The sequence below is a fragment of the Artemia franciscana genome, chromosome 7, assembly GCF_032884065.1.
Source record: "Artemia franciscana chromosome 7, ASM3288406v1, whole genome shotgun sequence".
Lineage (NCBI taxonomy): Eukaryota > Metazoa > Arthropoda > Branchiopoda > Anostraca > Artemiidae > Artemia > Artemia franciscana.
In genome coordinates, this window is record NC_088869.1 from 44,619,084 (window position 1) to 44,635,016 (window position 15,933).

Sequence of the window (15,933 nt, forward strand, 5' to 3'; positions counted from 1 at the left end):
CTTGTTTGTTCTGATGTACAAGATATTACTGTGTATGGGGGTCTGGTTTACTAAAGGACAATAGTATCTATGACCTTTACAGTTTAATTAGTTTTTATTTCTTTTGACATTAGTAGACTTTTGGACCTTGAAGAAGGGATACTTATTGAACCTCCGAATGAGGACATTCGCCTATTTCTTTTTGGCTCATAATTTTCCATCAAATCATAAGAGCTTTGGTTGTTTCTCTGTTTACTTAAAAAGCTTAAAATTTGTTCAAGAAACTAAGGCACTATACAACAAATTTGAACAATAAAACATGATATAAGAATACAAAATGTCATTAGGATTAAAATAAAGTATTGCTGCACTTCAATTTACATGGCAGTTTCTATAGGCTGGCTTTTAGATCTGACGCTCATACGGCCTATATCAGGCAAATGTGGCGTTGTTTGAGCATGCACTCTATTTAATGCAAGAGCATCTATGTCTGTTTCAAGCACTTGAGATCGGGTACTACCACGATGAGTCACTTTTTGATCTTCAAAATCTGTTTCAAGTAATATTTGAGAGCGAGTGCGTAAACTTAGAGCAGGACTCTTGGCTCTTGTTGGTTCTGATATAAAAGATGCAACTGTTGGAGGGCGTTCTGGCTCAAAGGGAGGGAACGCTGACACTCTTTGAGGTACTACTGGAGGAGGTGGAAGAGTTAGTGGCAATGGAGATCGTACACGTGATCCTGCTTTAAATGAAGTCATCACAGATCTTTCTTCACTGTAAAGAGGTTCCTTCTGATCAAGAAAATCACTAGAATTTGCACGAACAGAATTGGCAACATTTGTATCGTCAAGGCTCCTATCTAAGCCTCGCCCAAAACTACTAGAGGATGAATAAACAGATGGGAGGGGAGGGACAGGTCGTCCCTGAATACGTGAATAATCGGACGGACCTATCGTTCTTAGAGTGCTGTAGTGTGGCTCAGAGGGTGTTGTTAAATGAGCCCTGCCATATTCAACACTTTTAGGATCAGGCAGGCCTACCGAATGAACTTGTTTATATCTAACAGTATCAGCGTTCATGCTAATGTTCCTACTCTGATCTGTACTATCCCAATATTCACTTGTAGTTCTAGAAATGTTGTCAGAAGGGCTTTGGGGGTAGCGATACGACTCAAATTCCCCAGTTTTTTGATTATTTTCAAATGTTTGGTCAAAGTCGCGAAATGTGTTGTTCGTTTCATATATCTCGTAAGACTGAGTGTCATCTATCACTGATGTTGCTGCTTGAGATTTTTCCATTGAGTCTGAACTATTATCGGACATCGAGTAACGGTGGGCTGAAGATACCAGCTTTTGCTAAAAAGAAAACAAAAAATCTAAAAAACACGTATATAGAAAGAGAAAGAGAACTAAAAGTCACTCATGCTCTAATAGCAGAAAGTAATAAAAATGTTTGCACTATTCTATGTTTATTGCCGTATTATGTACATCGAGTCCCAAAAATATGAGGAGGTAGTGGTGTTCAGGTTGTGCCAACCGACCCCCCCTGAAATTTTAACATTTGTAGGTTGATATTTTACTTACCCTTGCTGGAAAGAAAGAACTGGCGTGTGTGCCTGGTCAGGACATAAACATATAAAATAAATTAAACAGTATAACTTTATGTCAAGAATGAATTTGTCAGGTAGAAATTATTGTCCAGGAAACATTTGAACTATGAGAACAATGAGTTGAAAAAGTTCAATTTGAGGATACCACCACCAAACCCTAGTTTGTAGATCAGGTCCTTATGAAGGGTTTAGTTTTTGGAGGTCCCATGGAATTTCAAGAACCGAGAAAAAATAGCGTATCCATGGGGAAGGTGTCTAAGTCACGGTGGCTGGCGTTTACCCCCCCTGAAAAAAACCCACCCACAGAAAATCCCCCACCACTTGGAAAATACCCCCCCCCCGGAATACACCCCCCGCGAAAAATAGCCCCAGGGAAAATGCTCCCCCCCCGTGGAAAAAAAGGCTTTCCAAATTTGAGAATTTTATTTGAGTTTTATTTTTTTTTTACCGTAGGAGGAAGGAATTTTGGCACTTGTGTATTATACGCCACTCACTCAAGTTTACGATGTGTGAAACTATAGAACGAACCGGTTTCTTCGTTAATTTCTTTCAGCTTAGCGCTAGACAAGACAAAGACAAGTGACAGAACAGATGGGAATCATAATTTGGGCTATATATTTGCACATAATGGGGTGGGATAAAGTATTTGGACAGTTTGAAGTCAGAAAACAATTCTTACTTCATTGTATGCAGAATAATTATACCTAACACATTTTGCATGCAGACCCGCTTTACTTTACCCCCCCCCCCTAATTTGTAAATATATAACCCAAATTTGTTTCTAAAGTAACTAAGAATCTAACGAAGAAACCGGTTTGTTCTCGAGTTTTACACATCGCAAACTTGACTGAGTGGCGTATAATACACAAAATCGATTACAAACAGGTTTTTTCGTCAGTTTCTTCGTTACTTTAGAAACCATTCTAAAGGATTTGTTCTCATATTTTACACGGGGATATTTTCCGTGGGGAGGGGGGTAACCTCTGGGGGCGGGGAGGGGGATAACGCCTAAAACCCTAGGCCACAAAAAATTACGTGTCGAAGATGGGTGAGAATAGATTGATCATTCCCTCTATGGATCTTCAGAATAACATTTATGGAGAATGAACTTCTTTGGCAACCTCCGGCTTCAATCTTTCATAATGTTCAGGATGTTTCTTCGTCTGAGTTGAAGCAGCAATGGGCTCTGACTTTTACCTTAGCTGGGACGGTATGGCCTGGACAAAATATTGCCTATATAGTATAATACTAACCAAAGCAGATTCGTTGATCTCAGAGGTAAATTTTTCGTAAGCATTTTATGTTAGAATTTTTTATGTTCCCTGTAAGAACTTGTTCACTGAAGATAGACAATCGATTTTATCAGAATACAATATTGTCAGGAATGCTTTGAATCCTTTTTTCAACAGAAAACATCTGGGAGGCCCTAACCCCCCCCCCCCGCTGCATTTCTGTGGAATGCACACACACAGACACAAACACAAATTTAGGGTTTTCACTTATCTGTGAATTAAAGCCCGCACCAATGGGGTCTATTCACAAACTTTAGGGGAGGAGGCGTACCAAATTCATTTATCAAACTAGTGGAGAAGGGGGGGGGATAAATTTGTCGTTTTTCCGGATGTACAAATGAAAATACCAATGAAATACAAAAACATCAATGACCACACTCTAAATAAAGAAGTATTTTTCAAAGTCTTGGTCGGTGGGAGAGGGGTACATTATCTAAATTGAAAACCTGTAATCAATAGCGTCAATTGTTCGTATCCCCTCCAGCAGCCATTGTCCATCTTCCCGTCTACTTTTTAGCAAAAGCATGGGCATGTGACACCTAATTTGAAATGCAGTCATAGAAGAATTTTCAATGTATATGATTAGAGGTAAAAGAAGAGAATACGGCTCTTCCAATAACACTTCCCTCCCCATCGCCAGATTTTCAGTAAAAAGACTGTCACGCTTTTTTTTAGAATTCTCTTCGAAATTTGCTGCAGGTGTGATTGTTCAATATCTCATTGGTCACATAAGTGATATTTTAAAGCACCTGAATATATTTGCACGTCTTAATTTTCTATGTATTAACGTTAACCAAACTAATTAAATGTTTCTTAGTACTACAAGTTTAGATAAATTCTTTTTGGTTGCAATATTACGAATAAAGTTTTTAAAACGAGATATCTGGTTTCTTTGGTTGAATGGAATTTTAGCTGGAAGAAGAAGAGTAAAATTGTATTGCTCAAGGGAGCAAGAGGCTTAAGTTTACTTCTACGCTTCCACAATTTGTTCACTGTTTCTATATTAAAAATTAGCTATTCTAACCAAAAATTTCTATGGTTTTATAAGGTTTAGCCATTTGTCTATAATTAATCTTTGAATGAACAGGTACTGCTAATATGGTATTTACTACTATTTTTTTTTTGGGTGATTTCTCATCAACAGTTGGATCATGATGCCAAATTAAGTCAATTAAAAAAAAACTTTTGCAGAGTCATATCTACTTTTACAGAGGGTCATATTTGACTCAGTAGCCCCCCCCCTTCCCTCCAATATTATACAAACAAAAGATAATATTGAAATAGTAACTGACATAATTTCTAAAAATCCACCGAATGGAAATAGATCGCTTGTCGTCGGTATCACAGCCGAATATTCTCCCACTAAACTACCGATGGCTAATATAGAATTGTTAAAAATTGGTACATATATTAATCGTTCAGGCACATTATCTGGATTCTGATGTTTTAAGAGGTTTGTTTTAATTAGGGGGGGGGGAGGTTCAGTCTATAGTAATATTTAGTATATCATTGAAAAGGTATGCTTTCATGCTATGACACCCACTGGAAACCAAAATTTAAAAAACAATTAAAAAACCAATATTTATTCACCTTACGCGTAAATAAGCCTGTTTATTCTTGGCCGTCAATAAACTTACAGTCAAAATTAGTTTATCTAATCTTAATAAATAATATACCAGCATAATTTTCTAATCATAATTATTAAACCAGTAATTTTGCCAGTATGTCTAACTTGCCAAAAAGCCAAACTATCGCTCTATCTAAATCCTGACACCCAACTAATAAATGTAAAGAACTCGAGGAGAAAAGTTAGAAAAATCATGTTTATTAACCAGAAAATGACCATCAGTTCCCATGAACATTTGGAATAGTTTCTAAAATCTCTACATTATCATGCGCACTTGTCAAAGATAGCAATACCGGGTGATTAATTAGATAAAATAACCATAAGAAGTGTTGGCCGCATTCACCACCCTTTGAGGGAATGATATTGTTGCTACTGCCACCAAATAATGGTTTTGAGGCAAAGTAAAGTAGTTATATGATTAAAGAACCTTTTAAGAACCAGAAGCGACTCTGAAAATCTAAAACACAGAAATTTTCCGAATTAAAATAGTATTTCACTTAAGAGGAAACAAAAAAGACTAGAATCCATTTTATATTTATTTAACATAAATAGGCTTGGAGCTGTATAAGAACGTACACCGTTTGCGGCAGCTTGGGAGCTGCTCCTCCCTAAAACTCAAACTTCCTTGCTTTCTGGTCACTTCTTTATCAAATTATTAACTTTTTATAATTGACCCACCCCCGTCCGTAATATTTTTCATACTTCGAGTATCTTCCACTAGAATGTTCATTTGTGCGTTCCTGGACATGAATGGCCAATTGAAGCAAGTTTAATTAAAATATTCTTAACTACTGCATATTTCGAAGCAACAGCAGAAACTGGTACAGATTTTATATTTCGGGGCAAAGTAATCTAGTACTAGCTTAAATTAATGATGTATTTAAAAAGTAAAAACATCGATTCGATGTCAGGATATACAGAATTAAATTAGCTTTAAGCAAAGCAGTGTATTTCGAGATATCTTAAGAATGCATCATCTTTTTTTTAAATATTTCCTTAGGTCACACCAATTCAAGCATGTTGACGCGTCTCCAACTATCACATTTTAATCGGTGATAAAACAAAACATGGCTTAAAGAGAATCAGATTATTCAACTTTGATACCGAATAAACCGAAACAATGAAAACTAAAGCAAAACTTTGGTGAACGGGACCGAAAAAGGATCAATGCAACTCTTTAAATTGTTCGGATAAATCTGTGATGCTTTTAGTTCCTTAGTACCGTCTACTTCATTTTATTTGACAAAACATACCTGCATTCCATTTCGTCTTGCATGCCCCAGTTCTGATAAACTAGCTGTTGACATAGCCAGAGACCGTCTCGAAGCTCGAATCGAATTACGTCTTTCCAGTCGCTCAGCAGCTCGATGTCGGGACTTCGATGCCCAAAATGCTAGGCAAAGTATCACCAATAGAAGGCCACCACCAGCTGTGGCAAGGGAAAATATTGTTATAAAATCTTCTGTCCAGCTCAAGGGGTCGACATATATTTTTGGATCTGAAAATGTTCCATGTTCATTAACCCTGTCAATCACTACACTGGATTCGAAAACTGAAGTTTTATTCCAAACAGTCAGAATTTTCTTTTTAATTTTTTATAAAACAAATGAAACCGAGCGCAAGAACACATTTAACGCACATTAATTACATTTCAATTCTCAGTTCTATATCTACTGCGTAATTCTTTTTGGAAGCCTTAGTAAAATGATTTGAAGGATAGTATCTTGGCGTCTAAAAGACACAAGAATGAAAAAGCCAGTGAAAACAGAAGAAAAAATATATACAAATATTTCGGTTGAGAACTTCGCTCAACCTTCTTCAGTGCGGAACAATAATAATAATAATAAAAATGCAGATAAAAGTCGAAAGGGCAATAAAAAACCGAACCTGAAAACAAATGCTAAAACTAAAGTAAATTTCATCTTAGAGTTTTTTGTGATCTTTTTTTTTTGTCATGATTACCCACTGTGGTCTCAGAAATTATTTACAAGAATATTAACCCGCTTTTTCATAATACGCATTGTGCGATGGCCCAAATCAATTCATTAGTAAAGAGTATTATTTAGCACCTAATCAAGCAGCTTTATACATAAAGTAATTCCAGAAGAATCCAGCCTCGCACAAAAACGTTTTGCACATTAGTTTAGGATTGATAATTTTCAGCAATTTTTTTCTAAAATTGAGCTAAAACATTTGGCATTATTAATTTGGGATTGAGAATTATCAACATTTATTTAGTTAACATTCAGCCCAAAACACTTGGAACATTAATTAAAGATTGATTATTATCAGCATTTATCCAGCAAAAATTTAGATAAAAAAATTTGACTTATTAATTTTGCATTGAGAATTGTCAGCATTTATTCAGCTAGACTTCAGCTAAAAATACTTCGTCCATTAATTTATGATTGAACCTTATCAGCATTTATTTATCTAAGATTCAACTAAAAACATTTGGCATACTAATTTAGGAATGAGCATTATCAACATATATTTAGATTTTTTTTTTATCTAGCCGAACTTTGATCATTATATCAATTTCACGATTGCTTTAAACATTCTGCAAATATCTTTAATCGCAATAATTGAATGTAGGTTAACTGTAAAACATTAAAACGTTCATCTTTAGACGAAGGGATTAAGAAATAAAGAATATATGCAGCTATCATCAATGTTTTACGTAAATACTATTACTACTAATAACTCACTGCAGCACCAAGCCACCTCAGGCCAACACAGCTACGCACGCTCCTCCTCCAACCTAATATATTCAAGGCCTCCCTCTTTACAGCCTCCCAGGAGGTTCCCATTTCCTTTAAATCTTTATTTATGACATCCCAGCCCAGACGAGGACGACCTGCTTTCCGTGTAGCCCCAAAAGGTTGGCCAAAAAGGACAATCTGTCATCCTTCATCCAAAGAATGTAGCCTAGCCATCTCAACCTTTCTTTCATTATAACCCTAGAAAGCGGAATTGAATCACATTTTTGTACAATCTACTGTTTGAAATACGGTTGAAATACTGCGTACCCAGAACAATCCGTAGGCAATTCCTCTGGAAAACATCTAGTAAATTTTCGTCTGCTTTTCGGAGCACCCATGCTTCAGAGCCATATTTGACCACTGTCATCATTGTAGCTTCCAATATTCTAATCTTGGTTTGCAGACTTATCTTCCTATTCTTCTAAACTTTTTTTTAACTGTGAAAAAACACCCTGAGCCTCAGCTATTCTACTTTTAACATTTTCACTGCTCCCACCGTCTTAACTAATAATACTACCAAGGTAAGTGAAGCTGTCAACCTTGTCAATCGTTTCGTTACCCAATGTCACCCTTTCATCTTCACTTATTCCTAGCCTTAGTGACTTAGTCTTCTTAACATTAATTTTCAAGCCTATTCTAGCACCCTGAACTCGCAAAACCTCCAAAAATTCATTCATTTTGCTCATACTTTCATCTAATATGCTTAAATCATCGGCATAATCTAAGTCCAGGAGCGTTTTTCCTCCCCATTAATTCCGTGGTCTCCAATTGCCTTTCCTGTGCTATTTAAGACGAAGTCCATCAAAATGATCCATATAAAGGGAGATAGAACACAACCCTGCTTAATTACGATTTAATACAAAACCAGTTGCTAACCTCATTTCCTACCTTAACCGCAGCAGTATTATACTCGTATATAGCAAAAATCACTTTAATGTGTTTTTCTGGTATACTATATAAGGATAAGACCTTTGCTGACGCTCTTCTATCAACAGAATCGAAAGATTGCTCATATTCGATAAAACTGAGGACTAAAGGTGTTTGACAACGAAGGGACTTCTCAATTATTACTTTAAGAGTGAAAACGTGGTCGACACATCCTCTACCTTTTCTAAAACCGTACTTTTCTTCCCTTAAAACTTTGTCTACAGCATCTCTCAGTCTAAAAAGTATTATATTACTAAGCAATTTGCTACCTACAGCAATCAGACTAATGCCTCGATAATTACGACACTCACTCTCGTCAACTTTCTTATACAGTGGTTTAATTAAGGTTTTCCAAAAATCATTAGGTACTTCCTCTTTTTCAAAAATCATATTCATAATCTTCAGAAGCTTATTTCTAACCTCAGAGCCAGCATATTTAAGAAACTCATTTATCACACTATCAGCACCCGGAGCCTTATTATTTTTTAATCCTTTTAGTACTGTCACTAATTCTTCCTCACAAATCATATAACCCGTTATTTATCAGAAAATAATAACCAAAGGAAGGTGAAGTAAAAGGAACAGTTAAGAAAGAAGGTAAGGAAGAAAGAAACATAGGAAAAAAGATCAGTCTTAATTTATTTCTTACCAGCTTCACAAATAAAAGGAAGGAGCAGGTTGCATGAAGATGTGACAACTTTGTTATGAACAAACGTGGAACATTTTCCAATGAGATCCAAGTGTTGTGCCCAGACCTTTGTTCTGAATTCGTCGTAAAACTCCTGTCTCGATCGAATAAATGCTGAAACTTGATGATGTTTTGCCATTAAATAAGGCAAGGATCCTCTTTCCTCCTAAGAAAAACAAGCTATGAAAATATACTTCCATCATAAAGCTTCCAACAAAAAGAAAAATTTAGAAAAAATAGCAACTAAAAATTAAAATTCCAATAATATTTCATCAAATTCATTTCTTTCTCGGGGAGTCTTTCTGCGAAACAAAGTTTCAGGGAAGGGTGGCTGAAGAGTTTATTCTTTACCTGTGAATTCGGGACTAGAAAAGGACTTCTCTGGCATAAAGCAATAGTTTTTGCTATGCTTATGGTACTCCATCATGACCCCCTAAGTAAAAGGCCAATTTCATTCAACTTACGAATTATAGGCTGTTGTATGTTATCAAACAGTACATGGCAACGAACTGTAGTGAGGAGCGACCAGGTTCAATAGTAACTAAAACTCTTAAAAACAGAGTTTCGATACTAATGTATACATCAAAAGAATCAGATTTTTATGCTGATATTAATTTTTATGCTCATTATTTATCTTCGATTAATAAGTTCCATCAAATTTAGTCTTAATCATCAAAAGTTACGAGCCTGAGAAAATTTTCCTTATTTTGGAAAATAGGGGGAAACACCTCCTATACATAATAGTTTCTTAACAAAAATCACATCATTACTTCTATCGTATCTGATAACCTACTGTAGAACTTTCGATCTCCTTTCTACGAAAATGTGGAACTTTGTATTTTTTGCCAGAAGATTGATCCCGGGTGGGTATTTTTTTTCCCAGGGGTGATCGTATCGACCCAGTGCTCCTAGAGTGTCGCGAAAGGGCTCATTCTAACGAAAATGAACAGTTCTAGTGCCCTTTTTATGTGACCAAAAAAAATTGGACGGCACCTAGTCCCCCTCCCGTGCTATTTTTTCCCCGAAGTCAAAAGATCAAATTTTGAGATAGCCATTTTGTTCAGCATAGTAAAAAAAACCTAATAACTATGTCTTTGGGGGAATTACTCCATGACCTTTCCATGGAGAATTTAACATGGGGGAAGATAATCTCCATGAAGGGGATGCAGGATTTTCTAGCATTCTTAAAAAAAAACAAAAAAATAAATATGAAAAAGTTTTTTCAACTGGATGTAAGGAGCAGCATTAAAACAAAGCGAACATAAATTACTACGCATATGAGGAGGATCCCCTCCTCCTAAATATGTCGTTCTTTACGCTATAGTATGCTTTTTGTAATTCCAACAATTTATTCTATGACTTTTGTGATTCAGGGGGTCATTCTTAAAAAAATTGGGATAAAATTAAAGCTTTAGTGTAAAAAGCGAGGTATTAACGAAGGGCCGAACCCTTTCATACACGTAATAAAAATATACGAGTATAGAACCTCGTTACGCAAGTTAATTCGTAAGTTACGTATATTTATTACTAATAAAAACGTTCGTAAAAAAAGTAAAAGTTCTAGTTGCCTTTTTAAGTAACCAAAAACTTGGAGGGCAAATAGCCCTCCAACCCCACACCTTTTTTCTCAAACTCGTCCGATAAAAACTATGAGAAAGCCATTTAGCAAAAAAAAAAAAATTAATAAGCAAATTTCGCTTTACTTATTCATTTGCAGAGAGCCAAAATCAAAACATGCATTAATTCAAAAACTTTTTTTTATTTAAGAAATCAAATAAAAAAAAAAAAAACAAGTTTTTTCAACTGAAAGTAAGGAGCGACATTAAAACTTAACACGAAGAGAAATTTACTCTATATATGAAAGGGGTTATCCCCTCCTAAACACCCCGCTCTTTACGCTAAAGTTGTTTTTATTCTTTTAAAAAGTAGAGTTGTGAGAAAGGGTCAAACTTTAGCATAATGGCCTAACACATTATGGCCTAACAATGGCCTAACATATTATCTTGCAACAAGTGTTTTCCCGTTTGACGGAACGAAACTTATCTGCCTTTTACCTAAACGGTTATATTTAGCTAAATACCAAATAGTTTGACAAGTCTGGGGTCTACAAAATATTATCAACAGATTTCTAAGATAACACTAAACACTGTGTCCTTCTTTGGGTGAAAGATTATTTTTTTTTATTCACCAACATATCGACACAACTCGAACATCAAGTTTTACCCCGCTTCACAATATTTTACCCCTTCCCCAAAAGGCCGAAAATCTCTTTTAACCCCCCACCCCCTAAAAAGCAAAAGCTAAAGAAACATCATGGAACAGGGGGGAAGCAAATAACTCAATTATATGAGCTCTTAGTGTAAGCTTTTAAATAAGCCTTTAGTTTTTAATCTATCTATATATAGTTTATATATATAGTTTATTATATATTATTATATATTATACTATATATTATATATATAGTTTTTAGTGTAAGTTTTACCCCGCTTCACAATATTTTACCCCTTCCCCAAAAGGCCGAAAATCTCATTTAACCCCCCACCCCCTAAAAAGCAAACATGGAACAGGGGGGAAGCAAATAACTCAATTATATGAGCTCTTAGTGTAAGATTTTAAATAAGCCTTTAGTTTTTAATCTTTGGCTGATAATTTCTTTTGCCCCTCCCTCTCCCCCTAAAAAGGCAAAAGTAACCATATTTTTACATCACCAACTTTGGTGATTTTCAAAGTTAAAGGCACATCACAGAGCAGGGCAAAGCAAATAACTCTATTATATAAGATTTTAAATAAGCTTTTAGTTTTCACGCTTAGGTTGAAAATTTCTTTTGCCCCTCTAACCACCATCAAAAAAGCAAAATCAACCATGTCACCAACTTTGGTGATTTACGACATTAAAGAAACATCGTCAAACAGTTCGTGGTAACGGACTGAGTAACTTTTTGCGGGGGGGGGGGGGGTCTACGGGGGAATTTTCTATAAGGACGAAAGCTTCCAGGGGGTGAAATTATCAAGGAAAATTATGCACGGGGGAATTTGTCAGAATTTCATTTAAATGTCTTTTAAAAAGACACTATTTTGAAGAATATTTCTTTTGCAACTAAAAAGCAAAAGTAACCATACTTTTACGGTACTTACAGTGGTGATTCACCAAGGAAGGAGAACATTATGGAATAGGGGCCATGCAAACAGGTTAGGTATATAACCTTTCAATATATTAATCAAAACTATATCTTTATTAAGAAGAAAATACCTTGCAAAATTCTTTGGCCTGAGAGAAGTTCACTGGTACTCCAATATATATCAAACACAGATCTCCAACTTGAGTGTAGCCCGGGTCACACAACCCACTCAAAACAGTCATATTGTTCTCATAATAAGGTTGACTTTTGACCTCTAACAGTCCTTCTCGATCCTTGTAATCTCTGATTCTCCCTTCAACAGCAACAGTAGTGTTGTACCCCCACCAATTGTAAACAGCATCGATAGGGGAACGTAATACTTCCGCCCTATAGACAAAAAATTAATAACCATGTTAAGGATAATAACTAATGAACGTGTGGAAATCCTTACCTTATTCTGGAGAAAAAATTGAGAAAAAACAAAAAAACAAACAATCAGTACATTGAAGTCAAAAAGTTGCAGCTACTTTTTGTAGCTGCTACTTTTCATATGGCTTTTCATAGCCATGAAAAGCATTAGACTAGCAACGTTTGGCTAAAATCATCCCTTAAGGATTATTACTTGATGGCATGGTTTGAGGATGCGGGAGGGGGGAGGGTGAGCCCTAGATGATAAATCATAAATGCATATTGAACAATAAACGAGGTATGAATACACAAAGGTTACAGTGGCCTACCCTTTTAACCAGCAAATAACATTGCCCACAAACAAAATATAGTTTTCCACCATCTAGTGCTTCAACATAAGCAATTAGGTTCAACGTGGGCTAAATAAAAAAGAATGAAAAACATAAAAAATAAAAAAAGAAATTGGAGAGCACTAAAACAAATGATAAAAAAATAAAAACAACAACAATAAACTAAAGAGCACAATACAACTAGTGTAGAACAAGTTGGTTCCAAGCGTGTGCTCCAAGTATGAAGCTTAGACCATTTGGCTTAAGCTTCCGGCAATCCTTAAAAAAAGACACCAGTTCCCAAGAACACACCCTCGTTTCTTTCATATGTCTATCTTTGTACAATTTATATTTTTTCTGAAAAGCTAAAAAATGAACAGAGATTGAGTGTTTCACATTCTATCATATCGTATTACACAGTATCAGCGACATTTCGGTAGTCCAGCACGTGTCTATTGGTGCAAATCATTTGCAAAAGTAGACAATCCATCAAGTCTACATTGATTTGTCAGAGATTTTTCTCATTATCTTCTTTATTTTGAACCAATATTGGTCTTACAGAAGAATAAACATTGGTCACTTCTAAGAAAACCCCCACCAGAATTGCTAAAACTCATGTCTGCTGTCTATCATAGTCTAGAATGCCTATACGAGTTTCAGAGGAGCAGTGTCTCAAGTACTCTTATTTTTTTATGTAGAGCTCTGACAACTAAGCATTGTGTATTTAACTTCAAACCATGATAAATATTTATAATCACTTCTGATTTTAATTGGTTGAGCTGCATATGAACTAGAAAAAATATCCCACCCCCAGAAAAAACAGCTCTAAATTAAATCTCTAATATAAAAATGTAACAATAATTGCAAATAATAACACGTAAATAGCAGTAAATAAACAAAACAAGAGCTAAGAGCTCATAAGGGACTTGTGACGAGGCAAGAAGAGCTAAGAGCCAAGAGCTCATATGGTATGGGCTCTAACAAAATTCTAAGAATCAATAGATTGATTTAAAAGAAAAATCAGAGGCTTTATGCCGGTCAGGATTTAAAATAAGAGCTCTGAGTCACGATACCCTTCTAAATATCAAAATTCATTAAGATCCGATCACCCACTCATAAGTTATAAATACCTAATTTTTTCTAACTTTTCCTATCCCTGTAGCCCCCCAGATGGTCGAATCTGGGAAAACGGCTTTATCAGGTCAATTTGTGCAGCTCCCTGACACGCCTACCAATTATCATCGTCGTAGCACGTCCAGAAGCACCAAACCAAACTCTCCAAATCATTGAACCCCTCCCCCCAAGTCCCCCAAAGAGAGCGAATCTAGTACGTTTACGTCAATCACGTATCAAGGACATTTGCTTATTCTATCCACCAAGATGTTTTGGCTTCATCCCAATACCTCCAATCCAAGTGTTTTCCAAGATTTCCCCCTCCAACTCTCCCCAATGTCAAAAGATCTGGTCAGGATTTGAAATAATAGCTCTGAGACATCAATTCCTTTTAAATATTAAATTTCATTAAGATCCGAAATACCCCAATTTTCACATTTTCCAAGAATTCCGGTTTCCCCCTCCAACTCCCTTCCGGGGAGTTGGAGGGGACTTTTTTAGATCTGGTCACCCTTTCTTAAGTTACAAATACCTTAATTTTCAAAATTACCCCCCCCCCCCCGTCTCCACCAAAGAGAGCAGATCCAGTCCGGTTATGCCAGTCACATATCTTAGACAGGTTTTTATTCTTCCCATCCAGTTTCATCCTGATCTCTCCGCTTTAAGTATTTTCTAAGATTGCAGGTCCCCCCAACTGCCCCCCCCAATGACGCTGGATCCGGTTGAGATTTAAAATAAGAGAACTGAGTTATAAGGTCCTTCTAAATATAGAGTTTCATAAAGATCCGATCACTCCTTCGTAAGTTAAAAAATACGTCATTTTTTTCTAATTTTTCAGAATTCCCCCAATAGAGCGGATCCGTTCCAATTATGTAAATCACATATCTAAGACTTCTGCTTATTTTTCTCACCAAGTTTCATCCCGATCCCTCCAACCAGATCCGGTCGGGATTTGAACAGAGAGCTTTGAGACACGATATCCTTCTCAATATCAAAATTTCATTAACATCCGATCACCCGTTCGTAAGTTAAAAATACATCATTTTTTTTCTAATTTCCCCCCCCCCCCACTACCCCAAAGAGAGCGGAACCGTTCCAGTTATGTCAATCATGTATCTAAGGCTTGTGCTTATTTTTCCCACCAAGTTTCATCCAGACCCCTCCACTCTAAGTGTTCTCCAAGATTTTAGGTTTCCCCTCCCAACTCCCCCCCCCCCAATGTCACCAAATCCGGTCAGGATTTAAAGTGAGAGCTTTGAGACACAATATCCTTCTAAATCTCAAATTTCATGGAGATCCGATCACCCGTTCGTAAGTTAAAAATATATCATTTTTCTAATTTTTCAAACCCCCTCCCACTACCCCAAAGAGAGCAGATCCGTTCCAGTTATGTCAATCATGTATCTAGGACTTGTGCTTATTTTTCCCGGCAAGTTTCATCCCGATCCCTCCACTCTAAGTGTTTTCCAAGATTTTACGTTTCCCCGTCCTAACCCCCCCCCCCCAATGTCACAAGATCACAAGATTTGATCTAACAGCTCTGAGACACGATATCCTTTCTAACATCAAATTTCATTAAGAGCTGATCAACCGTTCGTAAGTTGAAAATACTTCAATTTTTCTATTTTTTCTGAAGTAACGGGCCCCCCACTTCTCCCCCCCCCCCCAGATGGTCAAATCGGGAAAACAACTATTTCTAATTTAATCTGGTCCGGTCCCTTATACGCCTGCCAAATTTCATCGTCCTAGCTTAACTGGCAGTGCCTAAAGTAGCAAAACCGAGACCGACAGACAGACCGACAGAATTTGCGATTGCTATATGTCACTTGGTTAATACCAAATGCCATAAAAACAATAATGATTCTAGAATAATAATCCAAAAGACCAATTTTCACTGCAAGGAAAGTTTTCTCGCCTCTAACACATTCAAATCAGTTTTGTGAATGCACTAGTGATCGTTCGTCCACGAGAATATCGTTCAATCTAATTGTGGGAGTCTCAGGAGCCAAGATAGTCCCTCCTCAAGAATAATGTAGGCTATTTCTAACCATAAAACCGCAATAAAGGTGTTCGTTTGACT

At 36.4% G+C, this 15,933-nt stretch overlaps 1 protein-coding gene across 1 annotated transcript in view; it reads right to left on the reverse strand.

Moving 5' to 3' along the window:
• Nucleotides 1-214: 214 nt before the first annotated feature.
• LOC136029355 (protein bark beetle-like) overlaps nucleotides 215-15,933 on the reverse strand; it is a 141,743-nt gene continuing 126,024 nt past the window's right edge. The window contains exons 22-25 of the mRNA XM_065707660.1: nucleotides 12,135-12,390; nucleotides 8,846-9,050; nucleotides 5,761-6,005; nucleotides 215-1,334 (exon numbers count right to left, since the gene is read on the reverse strand). Of these exons, the coding sequence (XP_065563732.1) occupies nucleotides 357-1,334; nucleotides 5,761-6,005; nucleotides 8,846-9,050; nucleotides 12,135-12,390 (1,684 nt within the window). The 3' untranslated portion in view covers nucleotides 215-356. The remainder of the gene's footprint in view (nucleotides 1,335-5,760; nucleotides 6,006-8,845; nucleotides 9,051-12,134; nucleotides 12,391-15,933) is intronic.